The 22,516-nt window shown below is 35.9% G+C and overlaps 1 protein-coding gene across 1 annotated transcript in view; it reads right to left on the minus strand.

Moving 5' to 3' along the window:
* Nucleotides 1-688: 688 nt before the first annotated feature.
* TFEC (transcription factor EC) overlaps nucleotides 689-22,516 on the minus strand; it is an 86,680-nt gene continuing 64,852 nt past the window's right edge. The window contains exons 4-8 of the mRNA XM_014306978.2: nucleotides 15,402-15,516; nucleotides 14,489-14,545; nucleotides 10,179-10,254; nucleotides 1,935-2,082; nucleotides 689-1,069 (exon numbers count right to left, since the gene is read on the minus strand). Of these exons, the coding sequence (XP_014162453.1) occupies nucleotides 689-1,069; nucleotides 1,935-2,082; nucleotides 10,179-10,254; nucleotides 14,489-14,545; nucleotides 15,402-15,516 (777 nt within the window). The remainder of the gene's footprint in view (nucleotides 1,070-1,934; nucleotides 2,083-10,178; nucleotides 10,255-14,488; nucleotides 14,546-15,401; nucleotides 15,517-22,516) is intronic.

The raw sequence follows: 22,516 nt of genomic DNA on the forward strand, positions 1-22,516 counted from the left end.
TGCATTAGTTTCCATTTTTATTCTGTGTCATTAAAATAGATACTTAAAAGAGTGTCCTTTTCCAACCAAAGAAATAAAAAAAAAAAAAAAACTAAAGGCATTCCATAGAAAGCTTAATGGATTTTCTCCTTTTAAAGAGAAGCCCACACAGTTTAAACTTCATGCTTGCGTGAAAGCATTACCATCTGACATTTTTAGATTTTAAAACCTGTAACATCTCTACAGTTCCCAGCTTAAGTAGTTCTCTGTAGCTTCACATTTTGTAGAATTTTTAGTTATAAAAAAATAAAGAAATTAGCAAATTACTAAACCTCATATTTGTAGCAGAGAAATGTGTGAGCAGATTGAAAAGAGTTTGAATACAGTTTTGCAGCATGGGTATTCTTTTGTGGTAACCATTTTCATAGTACTGATAAAAGTCATGGAATGACAGTAAAAATATTCCCAGTGAAGAGAGATTTATGCAAATGTTGGCTGTGAACAGAGGGTGAATTTGGGGCAGAGTGATATGGGTTCATGTCCATCTTATTTTCTTGTGAAGTAAGGGCTGATTGAAATCCTTGTCATGTAGTAATTGATTCTTACAGCGTCTCTCCTTATAAGTATTTAAAATAAGAGCAAGCACCACGCTTACGTTTAACTAAGTCTTTTAACAAGTGTTTAGAGAAGTATTAGACCCTTTCTGCTTTTATAAATCATCTCCATCATCTGTGCTAAAGCTGCTTCTCCTGCTGCTCTCTTTTGATGCAGCTGGAGATGTGGAGGACAAGAGTGGGTCTGTTCCAAATGGTGACACTGTGTCGTCCAATAAAATTTCCTCTAGCCGTTGCTCCTCTTTTAAAGCTGCGCTGAAGGACAAATCCGTGAAGTGTGAAAGGGGATCGGAAAAGGCTGTAGATCCATCGCAGACATCAGAATTTTGTCCATGTACCAGAGGCATTTGTTGAGAGTAGTCTACAGAGTTCTCCTCTGGATAAGGCTGTTGCTTGATGACTTGTGCAGCTAAATCGACAGCACTGAGCGAAGACATGACCGGAAGGCCGTGTGCACGTGCCTGGATCTCCAGTTCCTAACATTTCAAACACAAATAATTAGACAACAATTTTAAAAGAGAAAACAGTCTCTTCAGAACCATTGCAGAAAGTATACAAATCATGCATGAAAATTTTTTATTGAAGAAAATTTGCCAAGTGTTTTTATATCCCTTTTTGTTATTAAGCAACTATTCTATGGGAGCAGAAGAGGTAGAGAGCCTCTCTAAAACCATTGCATACTGAATTCAATGAAGGTAGCAGAAAAATTTTGCAACTTGATAGTTCATTATAAAACTGTTATCCAGAGAAAAAGAAGATTCTTTAGTTGATAATGCTTATATTATACAGATATATAAGTAAATCAACATATGTAAGACGATCAGTTTTATGTCTATCTACCTATCTACCCATCCCATTTCCATAGGTGTGTGTCTATATTAGAATCTTGCTTTTTAAGCCATGAAAGGCTATATTCTACCTCTTAGTGTCAAAAGCAGATATAACATAAGATAGTCTTACTGGGGAGCCTAATGCATTAAATACTTTGAAAGGGAAAATTGAAGTACTGAAGGGAACTTTGTGACCAGCATTGATTTTTGGCTGCAAGAATATACTTATTTCCTTTTTTTTTTGTCTTTGTTTCTAATACATGCATAATGAAACTGTTTGTACAAATACTTTATTACTTTTCCACTAGTTACTTTATGTAAAGTATAATTATCAAAGAGATTTCCTAGAAATCTAAAGAATACCCCCTCCCCAATATACACAGAAATAAAAAGGCAAAGTCAATTTATTTTTAATAAACGTAATTTGAGGAAAAATTATATAGATTAACAAAATTTAATGGGGGATAAGTACTGAGAAAGCCTTGTAGTTTATGGCAACGCTTATACAAACCTGAATTCGGAGCAGAAGTCTTCTGTTAGCATGCTCTAATTTCTTCTGCCTGTGTTCTAATTCTCTGGCTCTCTGTTGTTCTTTTTGTAGCCACTTGATGTACTCCACCGATGCTTTTAAAATAGTTCCTTTGTTCCAGCGCATATCACTGCAGAATGTAGAGATAACCTTTTCACAATTGTGCATGTCAGCAGAATTCATAAGAACTTACAAAATCTTTTACATTAATATGAAATAATGATTTACATGACTATTATTCACTCTTAGATATTATTGCTTCTGAATGGAAATTTTAATAGAATAGTTAAGAAGCCCTTATATAGTAAAATTAATCCCAGAATGAAAATAAGTGTCAAAAGAAAGTAATAAAGTGACTTTTTGTGGGAGAGCTAAATGCAATATCATGATTCTACCATTACAGTTTTTATATTTTTAGTGAAAATTGCTTTTATTATTAACTCTGAGATTAAAATCTATGTGCAGTATTTCTGCATTAATGAACTAGGAAATATACATTACTGAGGACTTAAGCCTAAATTTTTAAAGATCATTTTGAATATACTACTCCTTTTACCTGACTTACTAATGAGGTTGCTTTTATGCTTGTAGAGAAAAAAATGGTCTGTGCTGACTGCCGCTCCTCATTGATGACAGACCAGAAAAATCACACTTTCATAACCATAATGGCTAGGGAATGACAAAAATCATGTTCAAAAATCTTGAAACAATTTCAAAAACAAGTTAAGATCTACAGCTACAAGCAGACCCCAACTCAAAATAAAACCTTTGCAAAAAAATTAGATTAAAACTGTGCATCATTCAGGAAATCATGGTTTGACTTCCAGCTTACAAGCAGCCTCACTAGCAACAGAGCACTTGTTCAAATTAAACTGTCCAAGACTTTCATGTATCCATTTATCAAATTTTTATGCAGTCTTTTAGGTAAGGTCTTGGAACAATAATGAATTTTGCTAAAAATATTTAATTTCTAATAAATTTCAATATTTTATGATGCTGGATGGGTTCACTGCATTAAATATACAGTTAAATGGGCTTTATCCAAACTATCTGCTTCACTGCAAGTTGCTTAGGCTGAGCAGAAGGTTGGTCAAGCTTCTGGTCCCAAAGCAACACAAAGCTGTTGTTAAGAACGAGTAAGAATCTGATGTTGGGTGGGACAAGCATTTTTTCAATACCTCTTCCAAAGACATATATTTACATGCTGTCATTTATGGAGGAAAAAAATTAATTATATGCCCAGCTATTATCACTTTCGCTTATTCATAGAATCATAGAATATGCTGAGTTGGAAAGCACCCATCAGGATTAGTGAGTCCAACTCCTGGCCTTACACAGGACACCCCAAGTCACACCATGTGCCTGAGAGCATTGTCCAAACACTTCTTGAACTCTGCCAGGCGTGGAACCATAACCACTTCCCTGGAGAACCTGTTTCCAGTGCTCAGCTACCCACTGGGTGAAAACTTTTTCCTGATTTCCAACCTAAACCTCCCCTGCCTCAGCCTCATATCATTTTCTTGAGTCCCATCACTGGTCATGAGAGTGAAGAGATCAGTGCCTGCTCCTCCACTTCCCCTCATGAGGCTAAGCATCCTTAGAGATTTCTGCAGTTATTTATCTCCTGAAGGTATAGTGCAAAAGCCAGGCAGGTACAGGATGTAGGGACCCAGACCACCCAGATTTTCCAGATGCTTTACTATGGACAAAACATTATGGAGCTGATAACTTTAAAACACTAAGAAGAATATGCAAAATTAGTTGTGATAAAGCATGACAGTGTTTAACCATGCCACAGCATTCAGGTAATTTGCTAGAGATTTGGGAGTAACATTTTTTTTTTTTAATCCAAGAGTGCTCAAATTCAAATGTCAGTTACTTCTGGACAACACACAAACTGCGAGGCTCCTGAACACAGGGACCTCGCCTCCTCTCAGTGCTGCAGGCTAGAAATGCACAGCTTTTGGAATTAAAGGTTGAAGAGGTCAGAGAGAAAATAATTATTGTCTACAACCCTACTGTCTAAAAAGACAAAACATAATTGGGTATGTATTCTGATTTAGACATCGCCTGGTCAAAAAGCTAGAGCAGAGGTGGGACTGGGAGCCAAGAGCAGAATACATCTGTCCCATGATGGCTGAATCATGTCTTGGCAGTGCCTCTGCCTTCTCCTTCCTGTCCTTGTACCTCCTGAGCAGGTGGAAGGACAGAATTTCTTGCCAGCATCCCTTAGGCGCCCTCCTAGGAGAGGACATTCTCCTCTCAAATGGCTTACCTGTGTTCAAACTGAAAAGGTTAAGGAAGCTTTTAGTATGCATATTTTCTGGACAATCTTTGACTGCCATCACCATGTCACAGTTTCATTTCCACCACACCTTTTTAGAAAGTTAGGTAAAAATACTGAGAGGTCTCTGTTTATGGCTAAATTGCAGTGGAGTTGGAAAGGCAGTAAAGTGTCTGTCTGTCTATGCCAGACCACTCATGAATAAAGAAGCTAAATAAAATAAATAAAGTTACCAGGACAAGAACTTTTCAAACAGGGATTCTCCACTCCCATCTCAGATATGAGCTATATATGCTGTATGGAGAAACACAGTCTGCCTTGATGATGAGGTTAATCTCTAGTAAGTGCTAAAAACAAAACTAAGACAGGTTTGAACTGATGTTCCAAACCTAAAGATATAGTACTATGAAATTAGAAATAAACCCCTAGCTGGAAAAATGGAAATAATTGAGGAAATGTAACAGCAGCAGAAAAATTTTAATATATCACATATTTAGAAAATATTTAATTGTGTTTTCACCAAAAAAAAATCATGGATTCAAAATAAGACCAAATTATTTTTGGTTGATTTTTCTGATTGACATATGAATGAGTCATATATTCACGACTGTATTAGGAATATTTTTTGATGAGATTCATTCATAGTACACTTAATATCATCTTGTGATATGGCTTACTTTTAGTTCATGTTTCCTTGATAGTTTTAGCTTTTATTTCTATGGTAATTTTTTTCGTAGTTTTGAATAAATCTTCACTGAAAGACTAATGCCTGGATTCAAACTACCAGAGAGATACACCTGGTCAGCTTTTGCATGAGATACATATGGATAAATATCTCTTGTGGTAATATTTACTGATCTGAGAGGCAAAATTGTAATGGAGAGCTAGGATAAAAATGCAGAGGTTACTATTGTTATTTAAGAGACTGTTCTTTAACCTGTATACACGTGTGTATGTGCCTGTGCATGTGTGCATACCCCACATATGGCTCTACATCACTTCTCATATGTACATACACTGGTTAAATGAAGAATATTCTTATTAAATGAAAAATATTGAAGTTCTTCCAGTGTCTGAAGGCAACATAGCAAATGAAACAGCTGATGACCTTGGAAGTCAACATGTATTTCACTTTGTGTCTCTCTTTACCAGGATCTAAGGAATATCCTGGAGGTGTCTGTGCTGATTTTGCATCACAGGCACTCTTCACTCATTGCAGCCCAGAGACTGCAGCCACAGGACAGTGCTGCAGAGCAGCAGAGGCTCTGTGCAGATGTGCAGGGCTGGAAGAGCAGCAATGCAACTGGTGAGGATGAAGGCAAATTTGGTCTGGTAAAGGTGAGATTCCTGCAAACCGATAGTCTGAAGTGCATCTAGCTTTACAGACCAGGCAGGCAAGCAGATTCATCTATGATGGGAAGAAAAAACAACTCAACATTTGAAAATTGATTAACTCAAAGCACAAGAAGTGCATAAGAGGAATTCAGAATTTCTCTGCTCAGTTATTTGTTTTCTGTTATTTCTCTGAAAACAATGAATTCTAAATTGGGTGTAAATAAAACTACCTGAAAAGTTATAAAAATGTCACTAGGAAATCATAGTTTTTGCTTTTTAGAGATTTGTTAATTGCACTTAGAGGTAAAAACTGAAATGAAAAACCCTACAAAGACATTTTTAGAACCTTTAAAAATTGAGGAATCACTAGCAGTTGTTACTAATTTAATTGGAAGTTTCTGTATGAAAACAGAAAAAATACTTTCATTCTTAATTGTTTTGATTCTAAAAACTTAGCTATACACCTACTGATCTTCAGATATGGCAGGAATTCTTTTCTTCATTTTGATCTTTCAGTTCTATTAATTTGCTTTGGTCTGAATTTTTTTGGTTTTCAGTGTTTTTCTGCTGTTGTTTTTTTGGCATTTGTCTTCTTAATCATGATTTTTATTAAATGCATGCACGGCACCGTCATGTAAATTCTGAAATACATGTGAAATTTTATATTCAAGCCAAGTTTTTTGAAAGCAGTGAGATGTTTTGCCAGTCTGCTCATCAGAAATTATGCAAAGGAGGGTTACTTCTTTGTTCCTGTGTGTCCGTGTGGTAATTTGAAGTTTCTGTTAATCCACAGACATGTTAGTGAGTTTAATTAACGGGGGCCAATCAAAAATAATAAGATTTTTATGGCAAATTTTTTAAAAAGTAAAAAACACATTATGTTTTATTTGTCTCTGAATCCTGTCTCCTCTTAACTTTATCATCTGAATCTCTCTACAAAACTCAAATGCCCAGAACAAAACATGTAACTCTCACCAAGTAGAGTTTCCTATATTGGAGAAATGAAACATGGAAAAGAGACTGATCTTCAGCTCATTTCCATTAATTTAACTTTGTTGAAGTCAAAGGAGCTTCACTAGTTTACAGAAGCTGAACTCCTGTAGGAAGGATGGGAGCACGTGGTCATCTAAGATTACAACTAATTAGTAAAAGCAGTGTTTGAGAGAGTGTGATAGTTACAGAGTTTGCCAGACACAGGCCAGTTAACTAATAACAAATACATTTGCAAAGTTGAAACTGTGTTTGCAGAACACTTCTCTCCCTGTTTCCAAGAAATTATCTTTAAACTAAAGAAATTTGCTCAAAGAAGTACTTGGAAGGACTTTGTACTTGTTTTGAGGACTTGCACAATTGCAAAGTGTTTTATTCTGAACGAGGCAGCAAGTTTCCACTTTATAACAGCATGAGTGTACACAAACTTCTCCTTTGCAAGTAATGTGTCCCTGCTGGCTGCTAGAGGGTCTGTCCACAGAGAGCACATGGGTCAGGCCCAGGTAAATCATGCAGAGAGCAGAAAGGATAGAGTGAGAGCAACCCACTGCTTCTGCCCAAATCCTCAGCAGTTCTCTTAATATTCCAGCTCTGTAACACTACCAGAATTCCTTTTTCTCATATAGCTTTCTGAGAATTTAAGTCAAGCTACCATTAAACTGTTCTTGTGTAGGCATTGCCAGACTCCATCACAATAAGGAATCCTGCTAACCTCCTAAAAGTTGGATTCTGAAAGGTTGAACACAAATAGAAAGGCAGGTATAATTAAAGGAGCAGGTTATGAGTTTTTCAGCAAAATATGACTGAGTATTTCTGGCATTTTTAAATTCTATTTTTGAATTTTGTTCTTTAAAACTGATTTGCATTTCTGAATCATCTAGCACTTGGATATCTAAGCACTGAAAGTTAAACAAAAGAGTCATAGTTCTTTGTAACTTACACTTATCTTCATTTTCTAATGCTGATGAAGGGAACTTAAAACACCCATTCATTTAGGTAATGTAATCCACACTTTTCATCATTAAATTAAGGAAAAAAGAAAAAAGTGAAAAGAATAGGGGTTTAATCCAGTCAAAAGAAAGTCCCTGCAGAAACTCTGCAGGAGCCAAACAAGCTCACTACATAACCAACAAAACAAAAGTGAAATAAAAACCCCACACAGCACTTCTAAGAAATATAAATCACAAAAGGTTTCCAAATGGCGTAAAAAAATGTCCTTTTCTGTTTCTGATTCTGAATGTAATCTTCTTGAAGCGAGCCATCTGGGACAGGCATGCTAACCACAATGGCTTAGTTATAGTAGTGTTTGCTCTTCAGTGCAGAGGCTGATTTTCTTCACTGTCATTAGTCTAAGCATCAGTAAGCTTTCTCCTTTTACAGCTAAGTTTCCACGTTAAGAAGAATCTTCTGAAATCAATATGAGGCAAAAATGCTATGTGTGATAAAACGTTACAGATAAAGTATTGTAAGCCATGATAAATCTCTTTCTTTCAAAGAAGAGGGGGCAGACTGGGGGCACAGTAAGGTGCTATGAAGTAAAAAGCAAGAACTGAAAGAGAGAATAAGGATGCTGAGTTATGATTTGGCAAAACAAGACCATACCAAAAGGTAATAATAATGTTGATCTGCTCAACCAGTAAAACAACATTTTCAAATTACTATATTTCTGCCTAAAAATACAAATACAAAAAAAACTCCGAAACCAACTACGTATATTTCTTTGAATTAATTTATCCTTGCACTAAGCTATAGCAAAATTGTGTTGCAAACTGGTTTGTCAAAAGCCCGGCAGGTTTTGATGCCTTTTTTTTTTCTTAGCACCAACTTAAAAGCTTTTCAGTAGGCCTGCTTTCCAAAGGAGTACTGATTATCAGCCTTTTGAAGACAGCAGTCTTTAGAATGTGAGATACTTAAGTTCACCTTGTGCTTTTGTAAGCATAAACCACTCTGGGTCTGGTCACGCTGCTGAACTCAGTCATGGGTTTGCAAACTAAAACAAGATAAGGCAATCATTTCAGAATCTATACCTGAAACTTTTTCATCAGGCAACAACACCAAAAACTGAGGGTGAGGTCCACCATCCACTTACTGGAGCAAAACTGCAGGGCCAGGTAAATCATTTTAAGAACAGCTTAAATGATTACTCTATGTATTAATGTTTTGATTAAGTTCACAAAGTCAACCTGAATCCAGACCAAAACATGTAGGTGAAACACCTTTATAGGCAATCAAGAAGTGCAACTGGAATTTGTACCCCATGCCCATCTCTAATTGCAGTATTACCAGTTTCTATTTTTGCTTTATAGCTGCAAACCAACAGTGCCATCCTCTGTTTTTCTGAGAAATCTTTCAATTACTTGCCCAAATGGTGTTGAATACTGAAAGATGCCCCAGCAAAATTAAAACACTTCTATCAGTTTCTGCTTGCAATGGATCACATGTCCAAAACTTTATTTAGGTACTTAAAGTGCTTTTAATTCAGCTTTAACACCTAATTCCATATTAATAACAAAAAATCATGCCCATTTATCCAATCTCTGGTGGATGCTACAGAAGGAGCTGAGTTTGTGAATTCTCTAAAATGGATGCAGTATGTTAAATTTCTCTCTGGTGGCTTCACTTCAAATAAAGCCAACCTTCTACTTGTGTAAACCTCACACAGCTTTGTATTGTTGCAGAAATCCTTAATGTAATCAAAAGTTTCTTAGTCCTAAGGTTAAAAAAGCTGAAATATCAATAGATGTTTTCATTTGAAGTATCCTGCACATCTGTATTGACATGCAAATGACAAAGACAAAATCTGTATAATCAATTTTATGCAAGTTACAATCATGCTGCTGCATTGTCTTAAGTCTTCCCTGAGTGACAAGAGAAATCTAAGGCTAAAGTTCTGCATTAAAAATCACTCTGAATTGTTATTGTTAATCCTGCAATGGGCTTTTCTCCAAGGCAGCTTTTTTCCTGTTGATGACAAATATAAGCTTTAAGGGAATGCACATATAGTTCGAGCAATATGCATTTTGTGTTTCTGTTAGTATACGCATTAGTATAAAATGATATTATTATATCAATTATAGCAATTATTACTTTTATCCTTGCATTTTAGGACTGGTGCTTTCCCTGCAATGAGTTGAGGACTTTTGAAAAATGCTCAGTCTACAGACTCTTAAATTGATTTTTTTTTTTCTCTTAGTCTGAGGGCAGACAGTGGCAACATAAATTTTGTGTTATCCCACTAGAGGGCCATGGCAAGAGCTGAAAGCACCACTGCTTCCTTCTCCAGAGACACCACACAATTGTGCTCAGGGACAGGGAGATGGACTTTCTGTTAGTTGGCTTATATTTTGTTTGTTTGTTTGTTTGTTTTCCCTTTAAGTGGCAGTTTCTCTTAAACACCTTGAAATTGCTTTCATATTATTATGCTTTCACATAAGTTTTTCAACAGGCACAAAAAATCTGTCAAAGGTTTGTTACTTCAACAGCCTGATCTGAGCCAGTGACCTGGTATGGAAGATTTTGTATCCCATTTCTCAATCCTATAGCCAGTATTCACAACTGTCTCTTTTCTCCTGTATTAATACTATAAACATTATTATAGGAAAGACAGCTGAACTCACGGATCATTAGACTTGGGGATGAGTGTGCCAAGCTCCTTGATTCGGTAATTAATATTATACCTTCTTCTTCTCTCGACTGTTAAAAAGAAACATTTACTATTTTTACACTGAAATATTTTTGGAGAAATTACACATAAAACATTTTAATTAGTTAAAAACATGTTATTCAATATACAGAAAAAATCTTCCTCAAATAACAGTCCCAACATGAGCTCCTACCTGTCTCTGACTTACTCTCAGGACAAACTCTATCATTAGTACTGTTTGTATCTTACCTTAACTACAGGGTTTTCCCCCATTTACAATTCAATTTCTAGAGAATGAAATAGTCACATATTGCCTAAATGTGAGCTAACATTTCTTTTTTCCTGATCTTTATATATTCTGTCTCCACCATGCTCCCACAGAACAGAGATTTCAGCTTAGTGGAGTCTGGTTGGTGACTCCAACAGGGATACTGGACAATTCATCCAGCAATTAATATTTTGGCATAACTCCTGTTACAAACCACAAAGTAACAGCTTCATTTTCCCTTATTTATGATTACCAGCATTTAAACTGACAGAGAGTACATAACTACAGCTCTATCCACCCTCTGAAACAGGGCAAGATTATGTCCCAAAACCACTTCACCCCCGTAGATCTTTCCTTCGGTGATGGGCAGCACAAAAAATATTTATGACAATTTTTAAAACATGGAGAAAATGAAAAAAAGACCACCATGGTTTAAACTATATATATTTTTTGGATTTAAATTTATGCTTTTCCTAAGATAAGCTATGTAGGTTTCTTGTTCACTTTGTAGTTTATTTAGAAGAAAAAAAAGAGAAAATAAATCTCTTAAAATTAGTACCCCTTCTGCATGCTCCCAGTTCACTTTACCAGCATTGTACTGGTATCCAGGCTGGTGTGTGTGATCCTTCAGAAAATTCACATTTTTCTAGTGGATAGGTCCAGAGAACATCACAATGCTTTGGGGAATTACTTGTATAAAATTTTGACACAGAAAGTGTATTCAGTGAGAATGTAGTTCCATTAGGGCACTGCTGGGTGTGAGAGACCAGCAGTCTCTATTGCTGTCCCACTGGTGTGAGCTCACCCTTTTGTCCACTGCCTCCGCTTTAACTCAATCCAAATCTCACTGAATAAGCAGGATTCAGCTTTTCTCCATCACTAACATCACACTGAGCTCTTTCTCTTGTCCTTTGCATCTTGGAAGACCTTACCTTGGGCTCAATATGCCAATGCCACTGTGCTCCGTCAGCCCAGCCCTGCCCAGCCTAGCACCTGGGCAGAATGGATACGTGCTCCTGTCTGGACATGTGCACTTAAAATCTAATGGCCTAATTTTGGATATAAATACAAAAAGCCCAGTAGAGCTAAGTTACAAGTGTTCAGCCAAGGGCATCTTAGTAGGTCTTCCAAGGCTGACTTCAACATTCTCATAGTCATATGAGCCTGTCACTTTCAGTCTCAGCCCCACCACCTGGATCACTTCTAGTCCTCTTCTTCCTGTATATAAAATGGTTTGCTTCCTGTCTGTGTGAGGCTCCTTGGTTTGTGCAGCAGTCAGTTATTTCCTCCCTAGCAGGCTCAAGCTCCAGGAACAACCTGAGTGTTATTATTTACTCTGATGAAGTACTCTACCTTGGTGGGATGCATTATCTTGTCTTGCTTTCTATAGAAACAGGAATTTCACTTAACAAATTAAAGCGTCTCAGGTTTATTGGTGATGATTCACAAATTCAGAAGACAGGGTTATAATCCTCCTGAGTGTACTGCTCAGTGAGCCCCTGCATTGCACAGGAATGGATGTGCTGGATCTTGCAGGAGAGCCCAGTGTACAAAAAGAGAGAGCAACTGAAAAATTTAAAAGATTTATTTCAGTTGTGTTGGCAAAATAATGGCACGGCAAACAAAATTGAAGAATTTGCTTTAACTATACTTTCCTATGGCATAATACCTGTTGTTTAATTATTATTTATGCTGTAGAAAACTCTGTAAGATATTCATCAAAAAGTAGTCAACTAAGCATTAGCTATAAAACAAGGCAATGAAAAAATATTCTTACAAGTGAACACTTGCAGAATTCCTTTTCCTTTATATTTTTGCATTTTTTTTTCCTGAAAAGAAACTTCCAGTGATTGTGTCAATGAGTTAGAAAGGGAGATTTTTAAGCTTGGAAACATGTTGCAATAGAACTTTCCTGAGGTGTGTGTATAACCTTTCCAGAGATATTCTGAGTTATCAGTAATATTTCAAAAATCAAATTATACATAAACCAAATCAGAAAATTATTTTTCAAACTGCATGGACAGGATTATAATATAACATTCTTTGTTTGGAAGTAAAAAACACCAAAGTTAAGAAACATTAGGCAATGTTTTAAACTCTGTCTGTTGCATGAAGGATTTCCAGTTCTTAAATCAAGCTCCCTTTTCATGGTTTCATTCAATATACAGTCTTTCAAGGGGACTTTTTCCCAGTGCCTTTATGGCTCCTTGTTACAAGAATCTACAAGAACATTTCTGTGAAATGTAGGCCATAATTCAACCTGAAAATTGAAAGTTTGTATCATTCCAATCAACTTTCAAAAACTGATTTTTCAGACCATCCCTTAGAAACCTGATCCCCTTAAAAGAGTAAATCACACTGATAAAGCCTTTATAGGCAATGCATGACTATGTCCAAGCCTTTAGACAGCAGAGCTATGTCCAGAGAGCCTTTGAGCTCTGCAGTGAACACCAGGAGCCCAGCAAAACAGATGCTGCCTGTCTGCAGTGCCCTTCAGTTTAGCTACCAGTGGTGAGGGAACGTTCTCAGACATTTCTTCTGGGATCAGGAAGGACTGTGATAAGCCAAAGCAAACAGTGGAGGCAATAGTAAGACATGGCATCCCTGATGTATCTATGATGAGCCTCTATTTCCCCTTGTAGCTCCAGGTAACTTCTACCCACCCTCTTTCTTAGTCCAGCAAAACTCCCCATTTCTGCCCTAACAAGACAGAAAGCAGCTGCACTGGCATTTCAGAGATTATATGCTAGCAACACATCTAAAAACCTTCATGTCCTGCCTGTAACCCAAAAAAAAAAAAATTACAGACAGACATAAGGATGCCTTCTGGAAATTCTAAGTAGCAGAATATTGTCCACGGTGATTGCTAGCACCAGTGCCAGTGGATGTATACTTTCAGGTATGTAATTTCATGCAAGTAAAGCCATAAATCCCTCTTTGATTATTGGAAATCAAATAGCCAGAGAAACAAGACAGAAGTAAGATAATAAAGATATAAATAGTGGCTATTAACTAATTACTAATTTAGGTTTAAATATATGGAATCATAGAGTATCTCAAGTTGGAAGTGATTCATAAGGATAATTTAATCCAATTCCCATACTATTTCTGTTGGAAGAACTGGAAAGGAGAACTTGAAAATTTTAACTGCTTTATTCAACACTTTCCAAAAAGAATCTTGCAGCCTTTTTGTTTCCAATTATGCTTTAGAGGGAAAAATTATGACATTTTATAGGCAATTTCCCAGTAATTAAAATGATGGGGGTTTTTTTCTATTCTATATAAACTAATTTTTTTTAATTTTTTTAATTCTAATATTTAGACACTGAACTATGAATTTCATTAAGATTTTAATTTCACAACAGTTTTAAGACTATTCCTCTAAAACCAGCATGCCTATCATCTGTACATATCTGCACTGTTATCCATAAAGGAAACAGAAGTGTATCCCAGATGACAGGGGTTGTGGGGCTTGTGTGGCAGAGTCAGAACACTGGCAAGTCTCACAAAGTCCTGCACTGATCTCTTTTGGTGACATACTATTTCAATAACTTTAAGAGGTTAGCAACCACTTAGAAGTTGTCTGATGCAATTTTTTTTCCTACCCTATCACCCATAAAGAGATGGAGTAGGAAAGCCTCTTGCTTTGGCGCTTCAGTAAATATGGTGTGAAGACTGAATTTTCAGTGTTGTTTTTCTCATAACCTGCTTCCTTCTTGTCTGCTTTGCACTGTAATTCTTAGAGAAAACATCAAGTGTGCTACTATGGAAAAATAATAGCAGGAGATTACATGGAAATAAATTAATTGTAGTATCAAAGTGTTTTGAAAGACAAAAGTCAGAGACATAAAATAATTTCAAGAAAGAAAACTTTATGGTCAGCTGTTTTTGTAGTCTGAGTTGGCCTGCTGAGAGGCTGGTCTAAAAGAAGAGCAGAGATGTGGTAGCTAATGTATCATGGTTTTGCATTCTCCATACATTCCATGTAATGAGATGGAAGATGAACATATACTTACTGAGATTGTGGTTATCCTTTTTTTGTCTCTCCTTTGCCATTGCTCTTGTATCTGCTTCTGACAGAAAGTAACATTTATTAAAATAGTCCTTAAAATGCAATTCCAGTACTTCTTTCATCTTCTGAAAATGGCCTCTTGTCACAGAGACCAGATTTCCAGTCCTTTTACTGCATTACATTTTTTTATTATTAAAACAGATCATAGACAAATCTTTATTCTACCAGTACTAAATTTTAAGCAAGTCTGGCAGGTTGCTTAACATTTTTTATGGTACTTTTTTCAAATTTAACAATATAGAAATGCTATGGAGGGGTATTTTTCTCCAGTTTCCTGTATTTTACATCAGGATAAAACTTACAATACACTAAAGTGAATATGGATTTTCTATATCCCATAATGCAAGAGTTAATCATATTTGTAAGATATTTAATAAACTCACTGTTTCCTCTGAGTGACATTAACAAACTGTACATGATTTTTAGCATTCTTTGGATTAATTGAATGTAACTTTTAAAGTTCGTAATCCACTAATATAGCTTTACCTTGAATAGCCTTATTGTAAAGTTTTAAAAGAACTATTTGTTCTACCCTGGAACAAATTTAATGGATGATAATAATTTATATTGTTGGTCAGAAGCCAACATGTGGAAGAATATACTGTTTTCTAAAATATTAAGGTTTTTTAGAAGCACAATGTTCATAGAAACAGGGGGAAACATGGTTTCTGAATTTCTAAAGAGAAGAACAGAAAGAAAACATTTCTCATTTATCTTTGTTCTTTTTCTTAAATGAAACCAGAGACTGAAAATTCTTAGGAATTTAATTATGGATATCTTTTTCATGGATAAGATTCAACTTTTAAGAGACACACCATCACCTATGCAGTTATATACTAAAATCTCAGAGTTTTTACCTGTGAGCTCCCTTTTTACTGGTAGATTAGCTGGGCAAGAAGCATTTGTGAGACCCATATTAGCTGGTGCCATCCCCTGGTCACTGTTATATATATCCAAAATGCTGCTAGATAGCTTAAGGGGTAGGGAAGGAAAGAAGAATGAGGAAAAAAAATTAAAATAAGTAAAAGACTTGACTTTTTTAAAAAAATTATGCACGCAAGGAGAAAATATCTTTAAATATGAGTCTGGTCTTCTTTAGAAGGAGTATATGTGCATATATCTAAAGGGAAGGATTCCTGTCACATAATATTAACTAAAATTGAAAGCAAAGAGTCACTGTCTGCCATTTTTCTACAGGTGACATTTGTGTGGGCTTTAGATCTACAGCTGCTTCCAAATTGTATTTTCTAAATCCAGTGTTGCCATGTCTGCACTTCAAATATCCATTAGGTTGAAAGTCAACTTTACCATGCTGATTTTGACCATACTCTCCAATATGAATTTTTTAACCACAACTCTAAACTCTGAATTGGAACCTCATACAGGGCCTGGTCCAGCAATATATTCAGGGACCTAGTTATATGTAAGAGTTAAAATTAGAGTGGACAGAACATCAGAGAATATACTTTGAAGAAAGGAACTGTACTGCTGTCAGGATAGACCAGTTAACCTAATGGTTTTAACATTAATAATGTACAACCATGTATTCCAGTATCCTTATTACCTTAAAAAATATAATATTATTTAAATAAGCCCATAGAATGCACACTAAGAAAAGTAAGGCTAAAGTATGTGGATTTCAGGTAATTGTACAATTACCTTTATTTGACTAAGTTTACACATTTGAAAAAACTGTAAAATATGCAAAAGTTTACTGAAGAACAGTTCAGGCTTTGCTCAGTTTTTATGACCCTACAACCAATCTTCCAGCATTGATCCTTTGCAGTAAAAGAAAAACTTTTTTGGCTTTTTTAGTCATGCATATAAAATTTGTACTGACATCTTTGGGGTTTTTTGTGGTCAACCCTCAAGGATTTAGAAACTGATTTTGGGTCCACATGGCCAAGAGAAAATAAATCCAAAAATAAACAAAAGAAAAACACCAGAAACCCCAAAAGGATTTAAAAGTAGGTGAAAAATATGTGGGTACAAACACTGACTTGAGACAGTAAAGCATGAAAGGAAATTAGGAGTTATTTAAGAAAATTGTTTTTCATAGACAAGAATATGTGTTTTTACAGATTTGCCCATCAGCTATGGATCCTGAAACAACCTGGAATTTTCCAGACAGGTCATCAAGACACCAACCATAGGTCTGCTGGGAATCAGACTCTTGTAATTTCTCTTTTTTCAGACTCTTGTAATTTCTCTTTTTGTAGCGACTGTGAGTTTCATCACAAGTTACTTTGAATGGAGACAATTTTCCCAATTACATGCTCAGTGTGAAGTTTTTACATGGCAGTGCTCCCTGTATTTTACGTTAAAACTGGAATTTTAAACTAGCTTTATTTTTAAATAATGATTTTGTTAAATTAACTAATAATTTACTAGATAATCCGAGAATCTAGTTTGAGGTAAAGTCTCCCAGTTCTATCACATACTGTGAAATGAAGCAATCAGATTTCTTATTGAACACATATAAGTAACATGCTCATTTTTAAACAAGAGTTTTATTACTTAGGAAAACTGAAAATTCTTGAATACCATTAGAAATCACAACACCAAGTCAGTTTTGAAAATCTGCTTATACATTTGATCTCTCAATGAAAATACTTTTTTAAAGAATGTTTGGAATTCAGATGAGTATTACTCAGAACAAGCTTAGTTCAAGATGCAGGATTTGAATGCTAAGAACATTCTCACGTTAGGTACCTTTGTTTCATTTGAGGGGTAAACTGACAAGTCTTACAGAATTCACTGCAGTTTTACCTTTGCATTTTCTTTGTTCCAGTGATAGGAACAAAGACATTACAAGAGTGAACTCATATTAGCTCTCATCATGTTTAATTACTTCCTATATTCATGTAAATGAATTTGATTTATTCAAATGATATGAAAACAGAATGACATAAAAAAATTGAGAGTCAATGTGACTCCTACACTCCTGCACATCCAGGTTCCAGTGGACTTTGGCAAGGCTGTTCTATGACTTAGGCCTCTGTTTTTGGGAAAAGTTAGGGAATATTAACCACTGAAAATAATATAATTAATAAATAATCTAAGAAATGAGAAATACGTATGTGTCATTCTTTACATAGTTCACACAGCTGTGTACATAAGTTCAATAGTTTGCATGACACTGGCGGCAATCTTCAATTGAGTAGATTATCAATGCCATTAATTAAAAAAACAGGCATGTAAACCAAAGCTTGATACAAACATGAGATACTTAATGGATTAGTTCTAATTTTCAGATAGAAATTCAAATTTTTCCTTGAAAGATAGTGAAATTTCTAAAGTCTACTTAAATTTCTAAAGTCTGAAATTCACCTGAGGGCCCTGAGAGAGCTGGAAGAAGAGCTCACTGAGTCATCTTGAGTCATTCACCAGAAGTCCTGACTAACTGAGAAGGTCACAGTTATTGGAGTAAATGTGGTGCCCATCTACAAGGCGGGCCAGAAGGAGATGGACAAACAACAGGCCTGTCATCTTGACACAGATGACAAGAGATGTTATGGAAAGTTACTGCCAATTACACTATCAACTGTCACTTTCTTCTGTGAATTTAGTAGAAATCTGAATTATTTTGCAATGGCCACTATGACAGATAAGTGGCTTTGTAGATATGGCCACTGGTGGTCTCCCTTTGACACACTCATTCATAGTTAACACAAAAAATCTGCTATGAATTATTGTGCAAGGAATAATTCTCAGTGTCAGGATTCAGGATCAGGAGAAGAAATAGAAAGTTATTAATGTGACCTGTTTTGGACACCTGAGTGTGTCCAAATGAACTGAATGATCTCTGTCTCTTATTCTTGACTCTGAAGAAAGTTTGGGGTGAATGTTGCAGGCCTCCCATGTGTACCTTCTCAAGCAATCTCACTGGGCTCCTAATGTGAAAGTCTCCAAATAAACTCTTACATTAAAAATCACATAAGAAAGACTTCCTTTAAAATTAATAATTGTTCTGATTACCAGAGACTTTTATAATATACAGTCAAAAATATGTCAAAGTATTTTGTTGAAACTGTCTACCTGAATTTGCTCTGCTTTGATATCAAGTATAGAAAGTTCCAAGGAATTTCTTTGCTGATGTTACCGAACACTGAGCAATCTTATAGTAGAAATTGGCTGATTTTGATACGACATGAGGAAATATACTTTTTGTCTGACAAAACAGGAAGTCCTTTTAGAAATGTAGACATCTGTAAGTAACTAATTTTCAAATTATAAAATCAAAATATATAACACAATATGTTATAGAAATTGTGAGTCAAAATATATCCAGCTGTTTGGATGTGTACCAAAATTCCATACATCGTAATGCAATTTATTGCTTCTAGTGTTTAAGCAAGGAAAGTTGTTGCAGTGCTGAGGCTTCAAATAGCCTCCAGGCCTACATTAAAAGATAAGTTAATATATACATACATACACACATAATTTCACAAAAATTCAACACAATGTTACTAAAGGTACAAATCACCTAAAATGGCACAATTATACAATATGTGTACAATGATGATCTTACAATTCTATAGCACTGTGAAACTTGATGAATCCCAAAAAACTTTAAAAATCCAGCTGATTGCACCATATCAAAAGCATGTTGTGGTTTTCAATTTAGATGTGGAAACACAGGGTTTTGGGTATGAAAATTCCTAGGTACCAGCAAACCATTTATCTTGCAGGTGTCATGTTGGTTCACACCTGTGTTGTTCTGAGAAGCCCTTGTAAGTCACATAATTTCCAAACCTTGCATTCATTATACTTATGTTTATGTATATATTTCAAGGAATTTAAATGCAAGTGGTTCATAAGGAATGAGAACAGAAATATTAAAAATAGCAGAATATAATAAGCCATCTTTCCCACTTCTGAAATACAGCCAGCTTTGGATAAAAGATCAACAACCTTTAGCACAGCAAATGGTTAACTGGGAATAACCAGTGACAATGTAGTACAGGAAGAGAATAATACAATTTCTAATTAAAACTGCAAGGAGCATTGAAGAAAGCAGGCTGTAATTAACGAAGTTAGCATTTGGCAAGGACACTGGGGTTAACATTCTTCCTTTTGTATAAAGTGTCATGGGATCTTCAATGCCTGTGCGCTGACTGGAACATGAGAATTTCCATTCATGGGGTTCAGTCCTGAAAGATACTCAACTTTGAAGCTTAGACCAATTATAAAAGCAAACTTCAGCTGGACTACCTGAGTGAATACACCTCACAGGCACCTGTGACCTTGTGCTTGCTGACAGTGTCCAGGGGAAGTCCTATGGAGGTCTCATCAAGAGAAGATTGCTGTGTTCAATACTTGGGTCTGAACTGCTGTGCAGGCAGGATTGTGTAGCAAATACTAAAGGTTTATTAACAGCATGGATGACTAGCAATGGACAGCTTTGATTACAATTTGCAGTCTCTAATACTAAGTTTGGGGAGGTTTTATAAAGGAAAACATAACGTGAAAGACATTGCCTTATGAAAGGAAATTATATGGTATTCCAAATCTTATAGCATGAAAGCTGTTGGTAAATATCATGTAATTTTAAGGAAGACTTAGCATTTCCATATTTTCCAAGAGAAGGATTTTGAATGCAGAAATAAAAATATACCAATACAGGTTGTCTATGCCAATTCACATCTAGTCCCTGAACAGGTCTATGTCACAAAAGTGTTTACTTGTATAATCACATATTATTTCAGTATTTTTCCATTTTGACTAATCTTTGCAAAATGTGTTTGTCTTACAGTACAATTCGAGTCTGTAAGGATCATGGTTGTATCACAGTGAGTGTTGCCAAACTAGAAAATAACAGAACAACCTTTTCCAAATCTAGAATTTTCTTAATTTGAGAATTCTGCTGAAAATGGTAATTCCCAGCCTGGACTAAAAAGCATTTCCTGGACCTTGAGTTTCATTTAACATATCATTACATAATCTAGTTCATGAGCCAATAATGCTCTGTCTAAAATCAATTAGGTTTCACATCCCCAATTGTTTTTATTTGGAGTATGTTAAAAAAGTTGACTGATTGCAAATTATTGTCAAAAAGCTTATCTTTTATTTCCATTTGTAGACAAACTTTATTTTGTTTTGTGTTCCTTTAACATATATATCATTGTTTAATGTTGTCTCCCACCAGGTGACTACTGGGAGTGAACATAGATCCTTTGAGACTTTGCTTTGCTAAATGGGACAGGCTGTGGTTCTTCAGACAGACTTCCCATGCAATGACATGTTCTAACAAGAGCCTGTCTCTACCTTTTCTGCTTTGAATTAGTTTTTCTGAAGGGTGGACACCTTTTTTGCCTATATATTTTTTGCCTATTCAAAGAGTTTCGTGACCAGCAAATCCCACACTGGATATTTCCTCATGTCTCTTGGAAATCAGTCTCATGATGGATACTAAGATCATATTTATCTCCTTTATGCCATCCCATCATTTTGATGGCTTGTAGTTATCCCCTGAACAACTAATGTAACCAGATCTTTTTCTGTCAACTCCAGTTAATGAGTTCTCAACTTACTGCAGACATTCCTGTTATTAGTATTTAAATGAATGATCTTCCACTCAGTACTATTACATTCCGTCCATTTAGACTATTCTGTCATCACAGTCATATAATTCTTCCTCTATGATACCCTCATCCTTCTTTGTATTGGCAATATTTTTACTTTTGCTACTTCAGTAAATTTCATCAGCATAAATGTATCTTTTTGTTCCAAGATCACTAATGATAATATTAGGTAAACTGAGATCGAGGATTGGTTATTGGTGCACTTCATTAATATATTTTTAATTTTAAATAGAAAAACTTTATTTTCTCTTTAGCTTGCTCCTTAGCCTGAAAGGAATTCTGTCCAGTTACTTTCTAAATAACCTGTACTGCATTTTACTAAAATGTGTTCACACACAAGGTTGTCAACAGCAAACCTTGGATATGCAGGACTAGCTAAAAAAGATTAATTCCGTTAGGAAACAGCTCTCCATAAACCCAAAGGATGATGGAGGGTGTGTTTATCTTTAAAAAGCAGACACCTGGCATGTTCTAGTCATCTAAAATGGCCAAACCCTAAGATATCAAGAGCTCTTCATAAAAGGTATCTGGACTGTCCTGACAGGTCAAAACAGTTCATCAGCCAGCCTGCTTTCCCCTGAGGAACCTGCAAACAGAAAACAGGATAGCCTGTCCTGTTGTCCAGCTGCCATTTCTCCAAGGGGGTCACTTCCCCACAGTCACACTCACAAGCCCAAGTGTGATTGGAAAGGTCAGGATGTTCCCAGAGAACACAAAGGTCAGGACCAGACTGCCTCTACCACACATCTTCATTCTGCCTGGATCAGAAGTGCTCATGAAAAGAGGCAAGTGGGAAGCAAGTTGCAGGAATAGTCCTGCTAGCAGGAACTTCCTTTGCTATCCTTTTTCCAGGGTTAATAACAGCAGACAAACAACCCACCAAGAGTGCCTGTTTCCTGCAGTAGCAGTGTGTGGCACGTTTCTGCAGCAGCTGCTGTGCTGTGCAGACCATTCTGATCATTGACCCTATTACACATGGTCAGATGGCCTGTACTGCACCTGCAGACTTGGCAAACCTAACAGGGAACCACAGCACATGGGGCTTTACTTGTCACTAGAAGCTAGCTGCCTAACCTGAAAGGTTGAGTACTGTATCTACAAGAGAAAATTTGTTTTGTTTCTTGGTAAAAATTGGTACTCACTCAGACTGCATCTAAAACAAAAGATTAGTGCAATATTTTATCATTTCCCACCCCTAAATATATCCCACTTAAATCATGTTTTCACGAGCTTAATTGATAGCAACACTTCAAGGAACAGTTTTGTAAAATGAGGCTACTTCTTCTTAGCCACAAAAAAATTTAGTACCCATCTATTTCAATGTGTTTCTTGCTTAATCATTTTAGTTAAAGGAAAAAAACCCCACAAAAGTAGGAATTTTGCACAAT

This window comes from Geospiza fortis, unplaced genomic scaffold (genome assembly GCF_000277835.1).
Source record: "Geospiza fortis unplaced genomic scaffold, GeoFor_1.0 scaffold195, whole genome shotgun sequence".
In the NCBI taxonomy this organism is placed as follows: domain Eukaryota; kingdom Metazoa; phylum Chordata; class Aves; order Passeriformes; family Thraupidae; genus Geospiza; species Geospiza fortis.